At 41.4% G+C, this 15,533-nt stretch overlaps 1 protein-coding gene across 1 annotated transcript in view; it reads right to left on the bottom strand.

The window, feature by feature from the left end:
- The window catches only part of EFHC2 (EF-hand domain containing 2), a 60,566-nt gene that overhangs the window by 15,609 nt on the left and 29,424 nt on the right, over positions 1 to 15,533 (bottom strand). The window contains exons 8-10 of the mRNA XM_027689139.1: positions 8,962 to 9,127; positions 7,814 to 7,956; positions 3,599 to 3,795 (exon numbers count right to left, since the gene is read on the bottom strand). Of these exons, the coding sequence (XP_027544940.1) occupies positions 3,599 to 3,795; positions 7,814 to 7,956; positions 8,962 to 9,127 (506 nt within the window). The remainder of the gene's footprint in view (positions 1 to 3,598; positions 3,796 to 7,813; positions 7,957 to 8,961; positions 9,128 to 15,533) is intronic.

Genomic DNA, 15,533 nt, shown 5'->3' on the forward strand with positions numbered 1-15,533 from the left:
TAAGGTCCCTTCCAACCCAAGCCATTCTATGACAAGCATTCTGCAACCAACCAGGCATGTTGTCAAGATGTAGGGCAATACTGAACTGCTGAGTATTATTAGTTTCTTCCTTTTCTCACTTCAAATACATAAATCAGCACTGAGTTAAGTTTGGAGGGAAGCTTCCTACTGAAAAAAAAATTGCTTTCTACCAAGAATGTAAACAATCAAACAAAAATCATCAGATCATGCACTCTCAGAAAGTTCATCCCAGCTACATAAAAGGACATCCACTTTTGCTTCAAACATTGCATTGTTAAAGCAGAAGTCAAAACATTTAAAGTACAGTTCTAATAACCTGGTCCTCATTTTATGTTGGTGCACCTCACTGGATTCTCAAATAATAAATCTCATTATTAAAAGATTAATTAATCTTTTCACCATTGGCTCCAATGAAATGTTCCAACAGCTAGTCTCATTCATATAGGACCACATTGTCTTAAATACTCATAATTAGCAGATTGGAAATTTGTTAGGAACCAATTTTTCCTGTTGTGTATAAGAATGCTTAATTGCTTATTTCTCCCTAAATAGGCCATTAAAATAAATTTGAACTCAGATTAAACAGAACTGGAGCACTATGGCTTTCAACCTATAGTCATGTTGTTGCATTAGTGCTCTAACAAGGGTTTATTTGTTAAACTCATTTTTAACATAAAACATGTAAGTATTTAGTCATTAAATTGGGGTTGAGTTCAAGTATGATTATCTGAGATGTCCTTATATCTGTCATGCTCTACTTACCTTAAAGGCAGAATGAATTGTCTGAAAATAGTTTTCTCCCATTTATTTCAGAAAGCAATGTTGTTTTAACTAGCAATTATTTGAAATTTGGTATGAGTCACACTAAGGGCCAGGACACAGGAATTGTGCCTCGCTCCCAATTATGCTGAAGTGTGTCTACAGCTTTGTGTCAGTCCAAAGCAATCTAGAAAAGAGTATTTAAAGTCCCTATGACACTGTCAGAGCAGTACAGATTGATCCAAGTTTAATCAATACATCAGTGGTTGCAGGTTTTTCTCAGATTTAGAGAAGACAATTTCTGCCTATGCCAAAACTCAAGGTGCACCCCTGGCAGGCAAGGCCGTGCAAGGCAGTGGTGTGGAACAGCTGGACCAGCAATCAAAGAGTTTTAGAGACAGCAACATTCCCAGTCCCCTCCCAACCAAAGCAAGGAACAGGCACTGAGAAAAGACTGAGCAGAAGGACTCAGTGAGCAGAGTATTTAAACCATTCTGTCTTCTCTACATTATAAAAACCGCTGGGTTTACATCTTTTCTTCTAAACCACATATTCCAAACACCTACACAGATACTGAGTATCTGAGTAGCATGGCAACAACCTTACCCACTTTCCCTCTTCTCATGTAATTGCTGACATGTCAGCATGTAGTCACACTCTAGTTTTGTTTGTCTTGCCCAAGTCATAGGTCATCATGCTGGATTCAATGGAAGTAAAATCCACTTCCATGTTTGTGCTGCAGTAGGCAGCAAAGTTAGAACACTTGAGACAGTTTCAGAGATGTTGAATTCCCTGCCAAGGAGGCACAGTGATTCCTTAATTGAAACAGTCCTTCAAAAACCTGGATGACACCAGTTGGACTGTGTACAACACACAACAACATGGTCTGTTTTGCAAGCAAATCAGCACTTTCTAAATAAATATTTTTTCCCTCAAATCAGAAAAGAAGTGCTGAAAAGTTCTGAGTTAGACCTTTAAAGTTACTTTCAGTACAGGCAGTAGTCAAAATGATACGACTTGGTGATTTTTCTCTACTTATAATTTAAAAACAATACAACAAGTACAATTTTGAAACAGGAAATTGAAAGTTTCAGAATATGGTGTCAGACAAATTTTCAATATCCACCTGCACTATGATTACCAATCAAAATTTCATCTAAATCACCACATGCCTATGGAACCGTGGTCAAAATGGAAATTTCTAGAAGAAAAACACTCCATATGGATTTCTTTCACCAGTTTCAGAAATCATACTGATGTGTCCTGCTGAAAGAAAACCTCTGTCTATTCAGAAGGAAAATTATTTATTTTCAAATTTTAGAAACAACTGAAAAATAGTGATCTTTAAATTTTTTCCCCTTCTTTAAACTATCTTCCAGCTCTGTTCTTCTCTTATAACTGCTGAAGTCGTTATGATTTGAGCATGTGATCCCCTGAGGAACTGAGGCAAACAAGGTGTGTCCTTACTTCTGGAGCTCTAGTCAAAGGATGTGAATGAAGAAGCTGTCATTGGGAGAATCAACCTTTTTTTTCAATCAGCTGCTTTAAAATCTTAATCGTGAAAAGAATGTTTCAAAATTCACTTTAATGAAGCATTTCCAATGCTGCCTCTTCCTATTTTTCAGGTTTTATTTTGTTAATGTCCAATCATTCAGTCTGGAAAACTAAGACCTTATCTTTGGATCCAAGATAATCAATACAAACAACAGTTCCAAGGAACATTTACTAATCTAATGATGTGCTGTGTTTTGGAGGATATCTTTGGGTTTGATTCTACCAGGAGAAGAAACTGTCCAGCAGTAAGGACACATAATGTAGAGAGCTTTCTATTTTACTGCTTAAAGCATTTAGCAGCCTTAGTATTTTACATTCATAAGCATTTTGCAGATATTCCTCATTATTCCAGGGAAGGCAGGTGGTGCTAATCCCCATTAATTTACAAAGAAATTGCAGTATTCTGATAAAGTATACATCAGCAGAAGCACCCCAGCTCTCAATTTATTGTTGCTCTCCCCTCTGAAGGCAACACCAAACTCAGTACACACTGTAAGTCTGAATTCCTGACTGTGATATGAGTTTCTAATATCACAAGGGAAATGTTTTGGCAGAAAAATAAGTATGAACCCAAAAAATCAAATCAAGAAATAAAACAGCCTCATCAGTAAGACTAAATTGGATGTGCTCACATCTTGAGTACTGTGTACTGCTCCAGCCTCCACATCTCACAGTCACTTTGCAAGTATAGACTATAAAGGGCAAGAGTCTTCAACTGGACACAATTAGGCTGAGGTGGAAAAATGTCCTAGATTTACAAAATTATGAAGGTGGTGCATAAGGTGAACAGGGTTCTTCACCACTCTCCAGAACTGGCATTGAAACTAGTGGGAGGTTGCTTTAAAACAGATAAAAAGTACTTCTTTTATCAGATATTTGTTTTTCATAGCAGGCAGTGAACTTTTCAACTTGCTGCCACAGCAAGTTGTGGAAGCTCCACAGTATCTGTAGGTTCAACCAGGGTTACATCAACTCAGGGGACAAGAGGTCCATGAACAGTCTCAAGAAGGAATAGGCAGGGATATACCTCCTAACAACCCCTAATAGAGCATGAGTGGATTCTGAGAAAGGAGAGGGGAATGGACAGTAAAGAGTGGCCAGACTTGCATGCACTCCTTGGCTGGCATCTCCTAAAACCATTGCTAGGCAGAGAGCACTGGGCTGTGAAGTTTGGGTGAGGAAACTGGGTACAACTAATTCAGAAAAATGTATAGCTAAACCACAGTCCTTAAAGATAATAGAAAGCAACAAGAGCCTGCTTCACCTCATTTGCATTCTTCTCCATGTAGCTGAACGTGTACTCATCAGCATCCACCAAAAGAAAGTTGTGGCCATGGAAACAAACTCTGGCTCCAACAAACAGATCATGAGCCTTGTAGTATTCAGATAGCTCACTCTTAAAGAGTTCCTGCCCAGGCTTCTTAATGCGACCTCTGTCCAAGAACCTCCCACCAGGTATCCCTGTGGGAAGAGAATTTAAAATAATTAATTGTGCCTTTACTTACAAAAAACAAACAAACAAACAAAAAACACACAAGAAAAGCACCAAAGCACCAACCAAAAGACACCCCAAACCAGATGATTTGTATTTAAACACCAATTTTTGCGCTTCAGTTTCTTGTCTCATAACACTCTCTCTTCCCCTCCCTCTCCCTGCTAAAAGGACTGTCTCTGCCAGTGTCCACAGCAACAGTTACATTGTGCATATTCTGTGACATGTCTCATTTGAATGCCTGCCAAACACCTTCCCCGTTTTTGTTTTCTTTAAAATGGGACAGAAATGTGCCTCTCCAAATCTTTCCCATAACCCTGTTGACAGCCTTGGAACTGACCCCTGAGAAACACAAGATGCAAAAAGTGAGATGCAGGCAATTATCCCTAAACTGTTAAAACCAAGAAAAGGAAAAAAAAAAAAACACAACTTCAGAGAGCACTGTCCCAAGACTAGGGATTTTAACTTTTTTTTAAGGGCTTTTGAATTTTTTAAAAACATAGGAGTGACATGTCTTTGTCTTCCACACACTGTTCTGCCAATGCAATTTAATTGTGATCTGTTCTTTCCTTTGTGAGGTGGGTATGTCACATGATTTCTTTAAACACTATAATGATTTTATTTGCGTCCCTAGAAACTGCACATGGCATTCAAGGGTAGGTAAGATACTAAAAGCAACATTTCACTTTCCAGTATTATCTTCTGGTGCACCACAAGATTGTTCTGCATGTACCAAGGTTTCTAGAAAACATTCTGCCATGTTTGGTTTCACTGGGATATGTGCCCTACAACAACTCTGAGGTTTGTTTCCTGTTGATATTTGAGCTTCCAAGCCAACAGCCAAAAGCACACTTCAGTAACATTTAATGACACCTTAATATCAAGTAGTGATGCAAGTCCAATAAAATGCTGATGAACAGTGTAATAAAGTGCCTTTTATAGGCACAAATGAATGTGAAGCCCAAACTACTTTTCAAACCAGAGTTTGGAGCAAATGTCTGTCTTAATTGCATTATTAGCACCACAAAAGCAAAAGAGGAAAAAAATACACTTATGGTAGTGGTCAGATCTAGCTTGAATCAAAAAACAATTCTAATCACTAAAGTGACTCTAATCTTAACACATTCCTTTTCACCCAGCTATTAAAACAAATACAAAATTTTAGGTTATATAATCCTGGCAATTGTTTTCAATATTTAATATTTCTCTGTAAGATTGGAACTTCATTCTCACCTTTCTATTTCCTTGCAATTGTGCACTCTAATTGGAAACTTATCTTAATACTTCTGTCCCATAATGTTTTCTAAATGTTATAGGTTAGTACACTACAAGTGGTATAAAGAAAAATGACTGAAAATATCTCATTAAGTTAGAGATTTTGCACTGAAACCTGATAAGGAGTTCTGATGGAAATCTACAAGAGCCAGGCTCAAAGCACAAAATAAACACCACAACGAAAGACCCACTTCCATTAAGATCAGATCAGAGTTTGCAGGTGTTTGTACAGCTGTTGGCTGGGTCTTACATTGAGTAAAAAAAGGGGATGTGATCTTCTGCATGGGGAGCCAAAGTTCTCATGCTTTGACCCCCATCTCAAGAAGTGCTTCAAGATGTCCAGCCCTGTGGATTTCATAGAGTTTCACAGTGTTACTAATAGTGTGAAGTACTTCTCTGCAACCTTCAGGTTGCTAAACTTAGATAACTAAGAGCAACTTATTACTTCCATCTTAGGATTGAGATCTGAAACATTACTTGCCAATTTGTACCAGTTCATGCAAATAAAAAGGCAAAACCTCTGAACCTGTGCACAGAAGGGATGGTCAGGTTATTTTCCATGCCTTACTCCTTTTCCTTAGCCACTCTTATCTGACTTCTGCAAACCCTTGTCATTCTTAACATTGAAGAAACTCATTCACTTTTCCTTCAGACATGACTAAAATGAGGGAGGGATAGTGAGAGAAGAGAAAGGAAGAAGAAAGAAAAGAAGAAAGGTGGGAACAAAGAAACTTCTGTGGTCCCAGGCCTCTTTCCAACTGCTGCTGTACCTTCTCTACCCCATCCCTACTCCTTATCCTGTCTCTTCAATGCAGCATTGCACAATTTATAAATAACTGTACGTGTATTTAGCTGCAACAAAAGTAGTTGCATAAATTAGAGGCCACTGGATGGCAGGAAACAAGTAAAATAATGATGACAGGACACTGCTGCCATAAGGAATGCTAAATCTTGATGTTGCAGTGAAGCAGGACAAACTGGGAATGCTCAATGAAGCCCTATGCAGGTACTCTACACATTTTCAAAACACTTCTCAGAGAACTGATTGTAATTTAGTTAGGGGTGATGTTCCTATACATGCATTCATAATATAGCTGGATACAAGCAGAGATGCAATCAGAGGTTTTTTGGATTGAAAAGACCGAGACAGTCTCAAAAATCCCACTCTCATGAGGGTACTCAAAACTACTTAGTAGGGCCACTGGCACAGGAAGTGTTCTCTAGGAATACAGAAGGCTCTAGATATTCATCACACCTTCATTTTTTACGGATGTGATGTTCATAGCTCTGAAAAGTATTAACATCAGAAGTCATTTTCAGCAAAGGCTGAAGCATAGGGTCACAGGAATACTCAGTCCTTAACTGCAAGCGGGATAAGGGGACCTCAGAAAGCCAACTGCTGGCACCAGAGCCTGAAGCAAAGGGGAGGGGACAGTCCTCCCTGGGCCAGTCCTTGCTGTGACAGTGAGAACAGGGCAGTACTGAGCACAGTGACGTGGTCACCGTTGCAGCAGTGCCTGAAGTACCACACAGGTGCTCCGTGCCAAGAAGCTGATATAGGGCAATCAATTCAGGCAGTTCCACAAGAGCCTAACATGGTAACTGAGGAAACCTTCTATCACTCTTTTTCCCTTGTCTTTGAAAGAATGCGATTTGCTGATTTTTTTTTCTCTCTATGGGTTTATCACAAGACAACAGTAACTTTTAACAGTCACTCCTTTGATGCCACATGTTGAGAAGTGCCAGAGCCCTTCTGGATGTTAACTGCTCTGAAACTGTGGCTGCACAAGTTTTGTGGGCTCCTCAGGAACACACCAATCTCTCCAACAGGGTCATGCTTAGCCAAAGCTTCCCTCTCTCTCTGAGTTACAGAATGACTTCCTGACATCCTTCCCATGTGCTGTGTCCTTCCATTCGTGCACAAGATACTTCAAGGAAATAAAAAGATGCTTGAAAATCACAAAACCTTTCATATTCTCAGTTGGAGGCAGCCAACCACAGTGGTCTAAAGAATTTAACCATGACAACATTTGGCAACCATGCTCCAGCAACAGGATCAAGCAACTGAGAAGTAACAAAGCATTTGTCACTTAAACACTGGCAGTCTGGCTCCTGGGATTCAGTTCAGTATTATACACACACACACATACAGACTCTAGCACAGGGTAATCTTCACTCTTTACATGCTCAACACTCCATGATTAATGATAAAGTATGTTAAAAGTATCACAGCTGTTTGGCTTTCGTGAGCTGCTTCTATACAATGGATGCTGTAGAGGTTTCATAACATGATTTTGCAAAACAAAGGATTTAGTCTTTCATTCTTGATGTCTTATATTTCCTGTCCCTATTTATCATCCGTTACAATACAATTCCTGTATGTTATCCACAACAAAAGCAAGTGTTTAAAGGCCAGATTTTCAAATTAAAAAGTAATAAAAGTTCTAATGCATTAAACTTGCAGTTCCCGAGGGATATTGTGAAGTACTGTCATGCAATGAACAGTGTAATTCTGAGTGAGGAAGAACATGAATTACTATGACATACAGCTATGCAAGGTAATGCAGTAGACCTGCTGATGTAATTCCCATTGCATTTAAAAATCCACATCCCTGCTTCTGCTAGTGCTGAATCTGGCCATAATGTTTACTGGAAACTCTAACCAAATGAGCAGGGAAGCTGGGACTGATTGGAGGCACTACTACATCTTACCTGTGTTTCGCTCTGTATATTCAAAAACTGAGATGGTGTCATCACTCAGGAAGTAGGAAATAATGAATTTCCGATCCTTGTCAATAGGACTTTCTGTGATGAATTTGGCACCGAAGCGCAGCGTGTTACTTTCCATGCCGTATCTGAAACAGGCAAAGGAGGAGGTAAGAAGCCAAAAACAGAGCATAAGAAAAGTTTTCACCCCTAAGAGATGCCTTCTCCCGAGTTTTGTAACATACATTAATTGTGTTATTCCTGGACCTAGAAGGGAAATGGCACAAGATTCACTACTTCGTCAAAAACCATTTTCAGCTTAAATTAACAGAACCAGCTGGAGTCAGCCAGATAGAAAGGAATAATTTTCAGGGGAAAACTATTTCTCTGCCACAAGTCTGGAATGAATTTGTATTCAAGTTCAGTTGCAAATCAAGCTCCAAGTTTCTTTCCAGAAAAATTAGAAAAGAAGAACACATTTAGGTATGTATATTTTCAAATCAAATTCTGAATAGCACATCGTACAAGGATTATCTCCACAAATTCAGGTCCACCAGATGATCTTACCAGTTGGATATTTGTTAAGTGACTGGGTTTTAAATAATTTGCAGTGCCTGTATGAATATATTCCCAAGCCTTTTTCTAACAGCTTTCCTCTTTTACAGGGGTTCTACAGGTGAATCTCTAGCACAAGACTTTGCTCTTTTTGTTAGGTTTCAACAACTGTTGCCTGACAAACCATTTCATAATGAAAAGTAAAGGGTTACAGCATTAAAGTGCTAAATTCAGCAGCCAAAAAAAGTAAGTCTCAGAAAATCAAACACAACAGCAAATCTGTGTTGGACTGCTGGATCACAGAAAATTCCTGACTAATACCTGGACTAAGACTTACATCAAACTCCCACTGAAGACAGCAGAGGAAAGAAGGTAGGGGATGAGAAGGTCAGAATATTTGCCTTCTCAAAAGAGAAATTTTGCAGAGTTTGCAGAAAATTGAAGTACCACACCACTAACCCAGTCCTCATGCACCTGTCCCATAAAGGCCTGATGAGTTGCATATTTTGCTGAAAAAAAATTACATCCCTACATAACATTTGTCTCCTTCACAAAAATATACAATTAAAAAAGTTGAAATTATTTTTCACACAAAATACCTGTCTTTCACCAGGAATTGCCTGTAATCTTTTTGGGGAGCCTGGGGAAGCAGCTTCCTACAGGAGTTCAGAGAATCCTCTTCGGAACCGAATCCATTATAAGGGGGAACAGGTTTTTCTGGTTCTGGAGGTGGTGGAGCCTTAAACTGAACTGGGGTGAAATCCACTACAACAAAGACAGCAAGACTTATTTATTACTGATGTGATGAAGCCATTCTACTAAGCATTTAAACTTCCAATGTAAATACTTATTAGCCTATTTGTGTAACAGAGCACTGATCAAAGTCAAACCAGGATCCCTCCTACTGTTACAGGGCAGAAAAAGACTCCATCGAGCTGACAGCAAAATTATTGTTTCTTCAAGTGTTTCAGGATTTCATCTATAATCTTAAAATGTTTGAAAAATATCATTAAGATACACAGGCAAAAAGAAAGACAAATATAGTTTCAAAATGGGATAAAATAGTAAATTAAAAATTCTAAATTAACTTTTCAGTTTTATCCTTTGAGACAACATGATTAAGTAAATAATTGGCTTATGAGTTTCCTGCCCTGTGCTTTCAGCCAGAGGAAAATAAATACATGAATAAATGAAATTTTATTCATTATTTAAAGCATACATATATAAGAAGTCTTTGGTACATTGAAGCAAATGACTTCAGTCCACATCTCATTATATCCAGAGTTTTGGAAGCTTTGTTTTTCCTCATTTTCCCAGACTCAAATCTTTCCCTGCAGTGATCAATGACAATCCCAGATACACAGCAGGAGCTCTCCTGACTCAGCAGAGGCATGTCTGGTCAGGGACCTGCACTCAATTCCCACAGAAGTTGCTCCTAAAAGCACTGCTTTCCTGACCCTCCTTATTCCTCTGTTGGTGAAAATCTCACTGTACCATTTGGCCCCTTGTTGCACCCCGGCACTGCCCCTCCATGGCAGGACAGCTCCCAGCTTCCAGTGGGGTTCACATAAAACTGAACAGCAACACAGTCTGCTGCTTAAATGAGGTTAATGAAAAATGGAAAAAAAGTAACTTGTATATGGGAAAAAGTAAATGGGCAGACCTGAGGAAAATGAAGACCTCAGCCATGGGAACACAGGGTCATTCATATTGGGAGGTCTCTAGTGTGGTCAGCACAGGGTCAGCCCCAGGTCAGACCAGGCTACCCAGGGTTGTGCCCGGCTGGGGCTCAAAACCTCCCAGGGCAGAGCCTGCACAGCCTGCCCCAGTGAATAAAGTTTTTCCTGATATCCAGCTCTGACACTCTTGTTTCCACTTACTCCTGTTGTCTGGTGCCTCCTGCCATGTACCCCTGAGAAGGGCCAGGCTGCCTGTTCTCAGCACCTCCACATGGGCAGGCACAAATGGCCACTCAGGGCCCTTCCTGGGCTGAGAAAACCCTGCTCCCCAAGTGTTCCTCAGCCCTGACTGTCCTGGGGCCTGCCCTGAACTCACCCTGGCTGGTCTCTGTCTTTCCTGGCATGGCAGACCCAAAATGGGACACAGTACCTTGATTAGGTCTCATGAGCACGGAGCAGACAGGAATAAGCACTTTCCTCGATCTCTGGGCAGCCCAGGTTCCAGCTGGCCCTCTCTGCTGTGGCCTCAAGCCCAGCCTGCTGCCCCCCACAACCCGTAGAGCCCTTTCTGCACCAGCACAGGTGCAATAAATAAGAGGGTCAGAGCCAACTGGCACGGAACTGCCCATGTGGAACAGCATCACCTCACACCAGGGTGGGCTGGAGAGGGAGAGCTGGCTGGGCTTGTAAGTGAAAGACAAACACATGAGCCAAACTGGAAGAAGATAGATCATAAACCACAGCCCAGGAGGCAAAGAGTGATTTAAGTGACCAGTGCATAAAAGCAGATCCCACGAAATAAAGGCTTTTCTTCTTTAAAACTTAACTTTTCTATCCAGAACAGAGGAGAGATGAATAACTTAAACTTGTAACATGGGTTTTAGTGCAAATAGAGGAGGATGACAAAATCACTGTCACTTGGAACACTGGTTTGTGATTAAAATGTTTTAAACATGGTTATATTAGAAGATCAAAGCACAACACTTAAGATCTGACTTGCAGCAGTGTGAGTTGAAAAATAAAGCAAGTGTTCAGATGTCAGAGTTTTTCTTTAACTTGAAAATACAAGATCTCCATTGGCCTTTGCCTCTTAGAAGAACATGGTCTGACTCAAAAAGCTGATACTTTCACCTAAATCAGTCAAAAAGGGGTTCTGCAGAATCACACCAGGATTTTTCTCCATAAAAACACAAGCCCATGTGCAAAAAAAAGTCCATTCAGAAATGTTTAAAGTCATCTTCACCATGAAAGGTGTAGACATGCACCAAAATCATAGAATCATAGAATCACAGAATGGTTTGGGTTGGAAGGAACCTTAAAGATCATTTAGTTCAGGGCCACCTTCCACTAGATCAGGTTGCTTAGAGCCCCATTCAGTGTGGCCTTAAACACTTCCAGGGATGGGGCATCCACACCTTCTTTGGGCAACCTGCTCCAGTGCCTCACCCCCTGCATAGCAAAGAACTTCCTCCTAATAACTAACCTAAATCTATTCTCTTTCAGTTTGAAGTCATTACCCCTTGTCCTGTCATTACATGCCATTGGAAATGGTCTCTCTCCGTCTTTCTTGTAGGCTCCTTTCAGGTACCGAAAGGCCTCAATTAGTTCATCCTGAAGACTTCTCTTTTCCAGGCTGAACAAACCCAATTTTCTCAGCCTTTCCTCACAGGAGAGGTGCTCCATTCCTCTGATCATATTGGTGGCCTCTTCTGGACTCGCTCCAACAGGATGATGTCTTTCCTATGCTGGGACCCCAGAGCTGGATGCAGCATTCCAGGTGGGGTCCACCTGAGCAGAGCAGAGGGGCAGACTCACTCTCCTTGACCTGCTGGCATGGGCTTTTGATGCAGGCCAGGACATGGCTGAATTTTGAGCTGCAAGTGCACATGGCTGGGTCATGTCCAGCCTCTCATCCACCAGCATCCCCAAGTCCTTCTCGCCTTCTCTCCACCTGCTCATCCCACAGCCTGGGTTGATACTGGGGGTTGCTCCAACACAGGTGCAGCACCTTGCACTTGATCTTATTAAATCTTATTAATCCCATGAGATTCCTATTAAACTTTGTGAGACTCCCTATTTCTTACATACTGCTTGTCACCAAAACACCACCTTTTCACAGCGCCACAGCACGTCACAGATTACAGGCAATTCTTGATACCACAAACAAGCAGCCTCTAAATCGGCATACATGCAGGAAGAAAGCAAACCCCGATGTCCATAGGTACTGAACACGCGTACCACGCGGGATTCCCCGCAGGATTCCCCTTCCATCGCCGGGAAAAGCGGCACCGGGAAGGGCGGCCGGCGGCGGCTCCCGCGCTCCCGCAGCGCCATCCAGTGGCAGCGCGGCAGGACGGCGGCGTGACCAGGGCCTTGGTGCCGCTGATCAACGCGAGCGTTAATTTTTTAATTACGCAACATGTAACAGCGTATTTTACCAGACACGAGCCCCTTCTCTTCGCTCGGTTGCCGCAGGTCCTCCCAGAAGTGCTCGGTGCACCCCGGACGCAGAGGACAAGAAGCTCCCGTGTTTCCGTGCCCGTGTCAGTGTCTGCACATCCACACAGGCATAAGGCATTCATTAAGGAACGCTAAAGCATTACCCTATTTATGTACTTTAGCACATGTGGATGAAAATTAGATTTATAAACTAGAAGGAAACTACAAATTAGGAGGAATAGTGTGTTGCCCCCCGAAGGCTATGTTAAATCCCTCGCAATGAAAGCGTGCAGGACATGAAGTCCAAAGAGAAGTTCAGCCCTTTGGTTCCCATCCCATCCCTTTACATGAAGTAAAATGACTTGGCTTCATTCATAGAATCATTACTTTGGAATAGACCTCTGAGATCATCTAGTCCAACTGTTAAGGTCCATCACAAAACCATGTCCCTAAGTGCCACGTGTTTATTGAACACTTCAGAGATGGTGACTCCATCACTCCCCTGGGCAGCCTGTTCCAGTGCTTGACAAACCTTTCAGTCAAGAAGTTTTTCCTAATGTCCAGTGTAAACTCCCCTGGTGCAACTTGAGGTCGTTTCATCTTGCCCTGTTGCTTGTTACCTGGGAGAAGAGACCAATCCCCACCTTTCTAGATTCACTAAGGAGAACAGTGCAAACATCCAGCCTTGTGCCACCTATATTTTCCAGGATTTTAGAGGATTATGTATTCAGATTCTCTCCTGTGAGTGAGCAAATTCAGAAAAAAAGTGCCAGGGAGAAATACAGTTCACAAAACCAGACAAAACCCCATTTCTGCAACTTGTGAACAGCCAGCTACCTGAGCTCAAAACTCATTTTATCTTTGCTCTGCCACACAGGATTAGAGCAGAATGAGACAGGTACTTACACATAAAATGCACTCCTCTCAAAGGTGATCACTACAGCTTAAGAAAATTACCTCTGTCCAGTCTGGAAAAGGAATCAATGCTCTTCTTCCAGCTTGCAACATTTTCAGTGTGAATTTACAGCGGGTAGAGAGAGAGTAAATTGAAAGTCCAGAATTACAAATTTCTACTTCCAGAAAGAACAGCACAGGTATTTTTCCCATGGACAGTTTCACTCTTTGTTACTGCAGTAAGTAGGGGTTTATTTCACCTCATATATCAAACATGTACTGCATACTTGTAGCTTTCTCACGACATCAAAACCCGAGTGAGATTTGAACAAGCACTGGGAGCTGCAAAAAACAAAACAACTTCAGCCACATCTTTAGCATATAAGCAATTTGCAGATAGCAAAGCCTTCTTAGTAAGAAAAACTAAACTCCTCAAGAAGAATTTGTTGCTGGAGAGGCAGCATTAAACCAGCTCAAATGAGCTTGTCAGCTTTCAGTTTCAATATACACTGTAAGATTTTGGTATACATTGCAAGATTACCTTCTGCCCTCATCAAAGAACTGTAGGAAAACCCTCATGTGCTAGATAAGACCATATTTCAAGGAAGAGTCAAGTGCTACATACTTTGGATTAGAGTGATAGCCATATTGAATATCAGTATATAGCAAGCAGGCAAGAAATTCTCCTTTCAGAGGAACAGTAGACACCTCTGAGCCAAGAAGAGGAGAGAGAAATCCCACTAGACTTGGACAATATAAGAGGTGGTGATAACATGGATTGATGGCATTGCTACCATGCTGCTCTCTCTACATATGAGGACATGTATAATAAACAGTTGAAACCTGTTTTTATTGAAAGTCTGTTTCACAACTGAGGTAAGAAGTAAAATAAGAAGGCAATAAAACCATCTTCACAACTTTTATGTGCAGGATTAAAGAAAATTTACTGCTCACAGAACTCCAGGCAGCTGAAACATGACAGTGTTTATCCTGATTCAAAGTAAATCTCCATTTACAGAGTCTTACTTCACGACTATTACAGTTACCTGAGGGATAAAAGGCATCCAAAGGTGCACAAGAAAATTTAGAAGCTGCTGCTCTCCACCACGTGTAGTGGAGGGGTTGGACAGCAGAGACACTGACCTCTGACGAGCCTAGTGAAAACTGGCAGCAGGCTTGAATGCCCCCGCTGAGGGGAAAGCAAGGAGTCAGCTGTTATCCAGCAGCAGCTGCCTGGCCAACAGCACACATGGACTGTCCAGCCCATCACCCCACACACTGCTCTGCCCAGGCAGCGGGTCAGAGAGGAGCCTGAGAAATGAGGGGGTGGGAGGGCGAGGAGAGCTGGGACAGAAGAGGGATTGCAGGGTGCCGTGGAAAGGCAGAACACAAAGGCTTGGGAGGTGCCGGCACAGCGAAGAAAAATCAGTAGGAAACCAGATTTTACTGGTTTTGTTCCTTCAGGAGTAATCTGTTATTTAAGAAGGAATACTTTATACTCAACTCTGTGCTAAGAAGTGAGAAGGACAAGTATCAACCTCCTCCCACTGCACATCAGTCTCTTTCCCATTTCAGCAGGGTGACCACAACACCTACATGGCTATAGAACATTTTTTTCCTCCTCTGAGGCTGCACTAGCAAGTCTGGACAGGTAATATCACTCATTAATGCATTTTCTCTTGCATTCATAGCACTTCTAAGTTACAGTGATGTCATTAACTTGCTATTGAAGGGCATTAGCTATGTTTATCCATGGAAAAACTCTGCTTTTCACAAATATATTAAAACAGGCAAGAAATTCTACTTTCAGAGGAAGAGGACAGACACCTCTGAGCATTACAGCCAAGAATAGATGAGAGAAATGCCACCAGACTTGGACAATATAAGAGGTGGCAGGAACATGGAGGGATGGCATTGTTACCATGATGGGCTCTATACATAACATGTATAACAAACAGTTGAGACCTGTTTTTATTGAATGTCTGTTTCACAACTAAGGTAAGAAGTTCACACTGAAGATATATAGGATATCATAATCATGACCTTCAAGAGAAAATCTAAACTACTCTTAATTCTCCTAAAGGGCAAATTCCATGGGCAAGCAACTTATGCTGAAACTGCAGACTCAAAAATAAACGTTGGTCTCTTTAATGGCTTTG

This window comes from Neopelma chrysocephalum, unplaced genomic scaffold, assembly GCF_003984885.1.
Source record: "Neopelma chrysocephalum unplaced genomic scaffold, ASM398488v2 Primary Assembly neopelma1_76, whole genome shotgun sequence".
Taxonomy (NCBI): domain Eukaryota; kingdom Metazoa; phylum Chordata; class Aves; order Passeriformes; family Pipridae; genus Neopelma; species Neopelma chrysocephalum.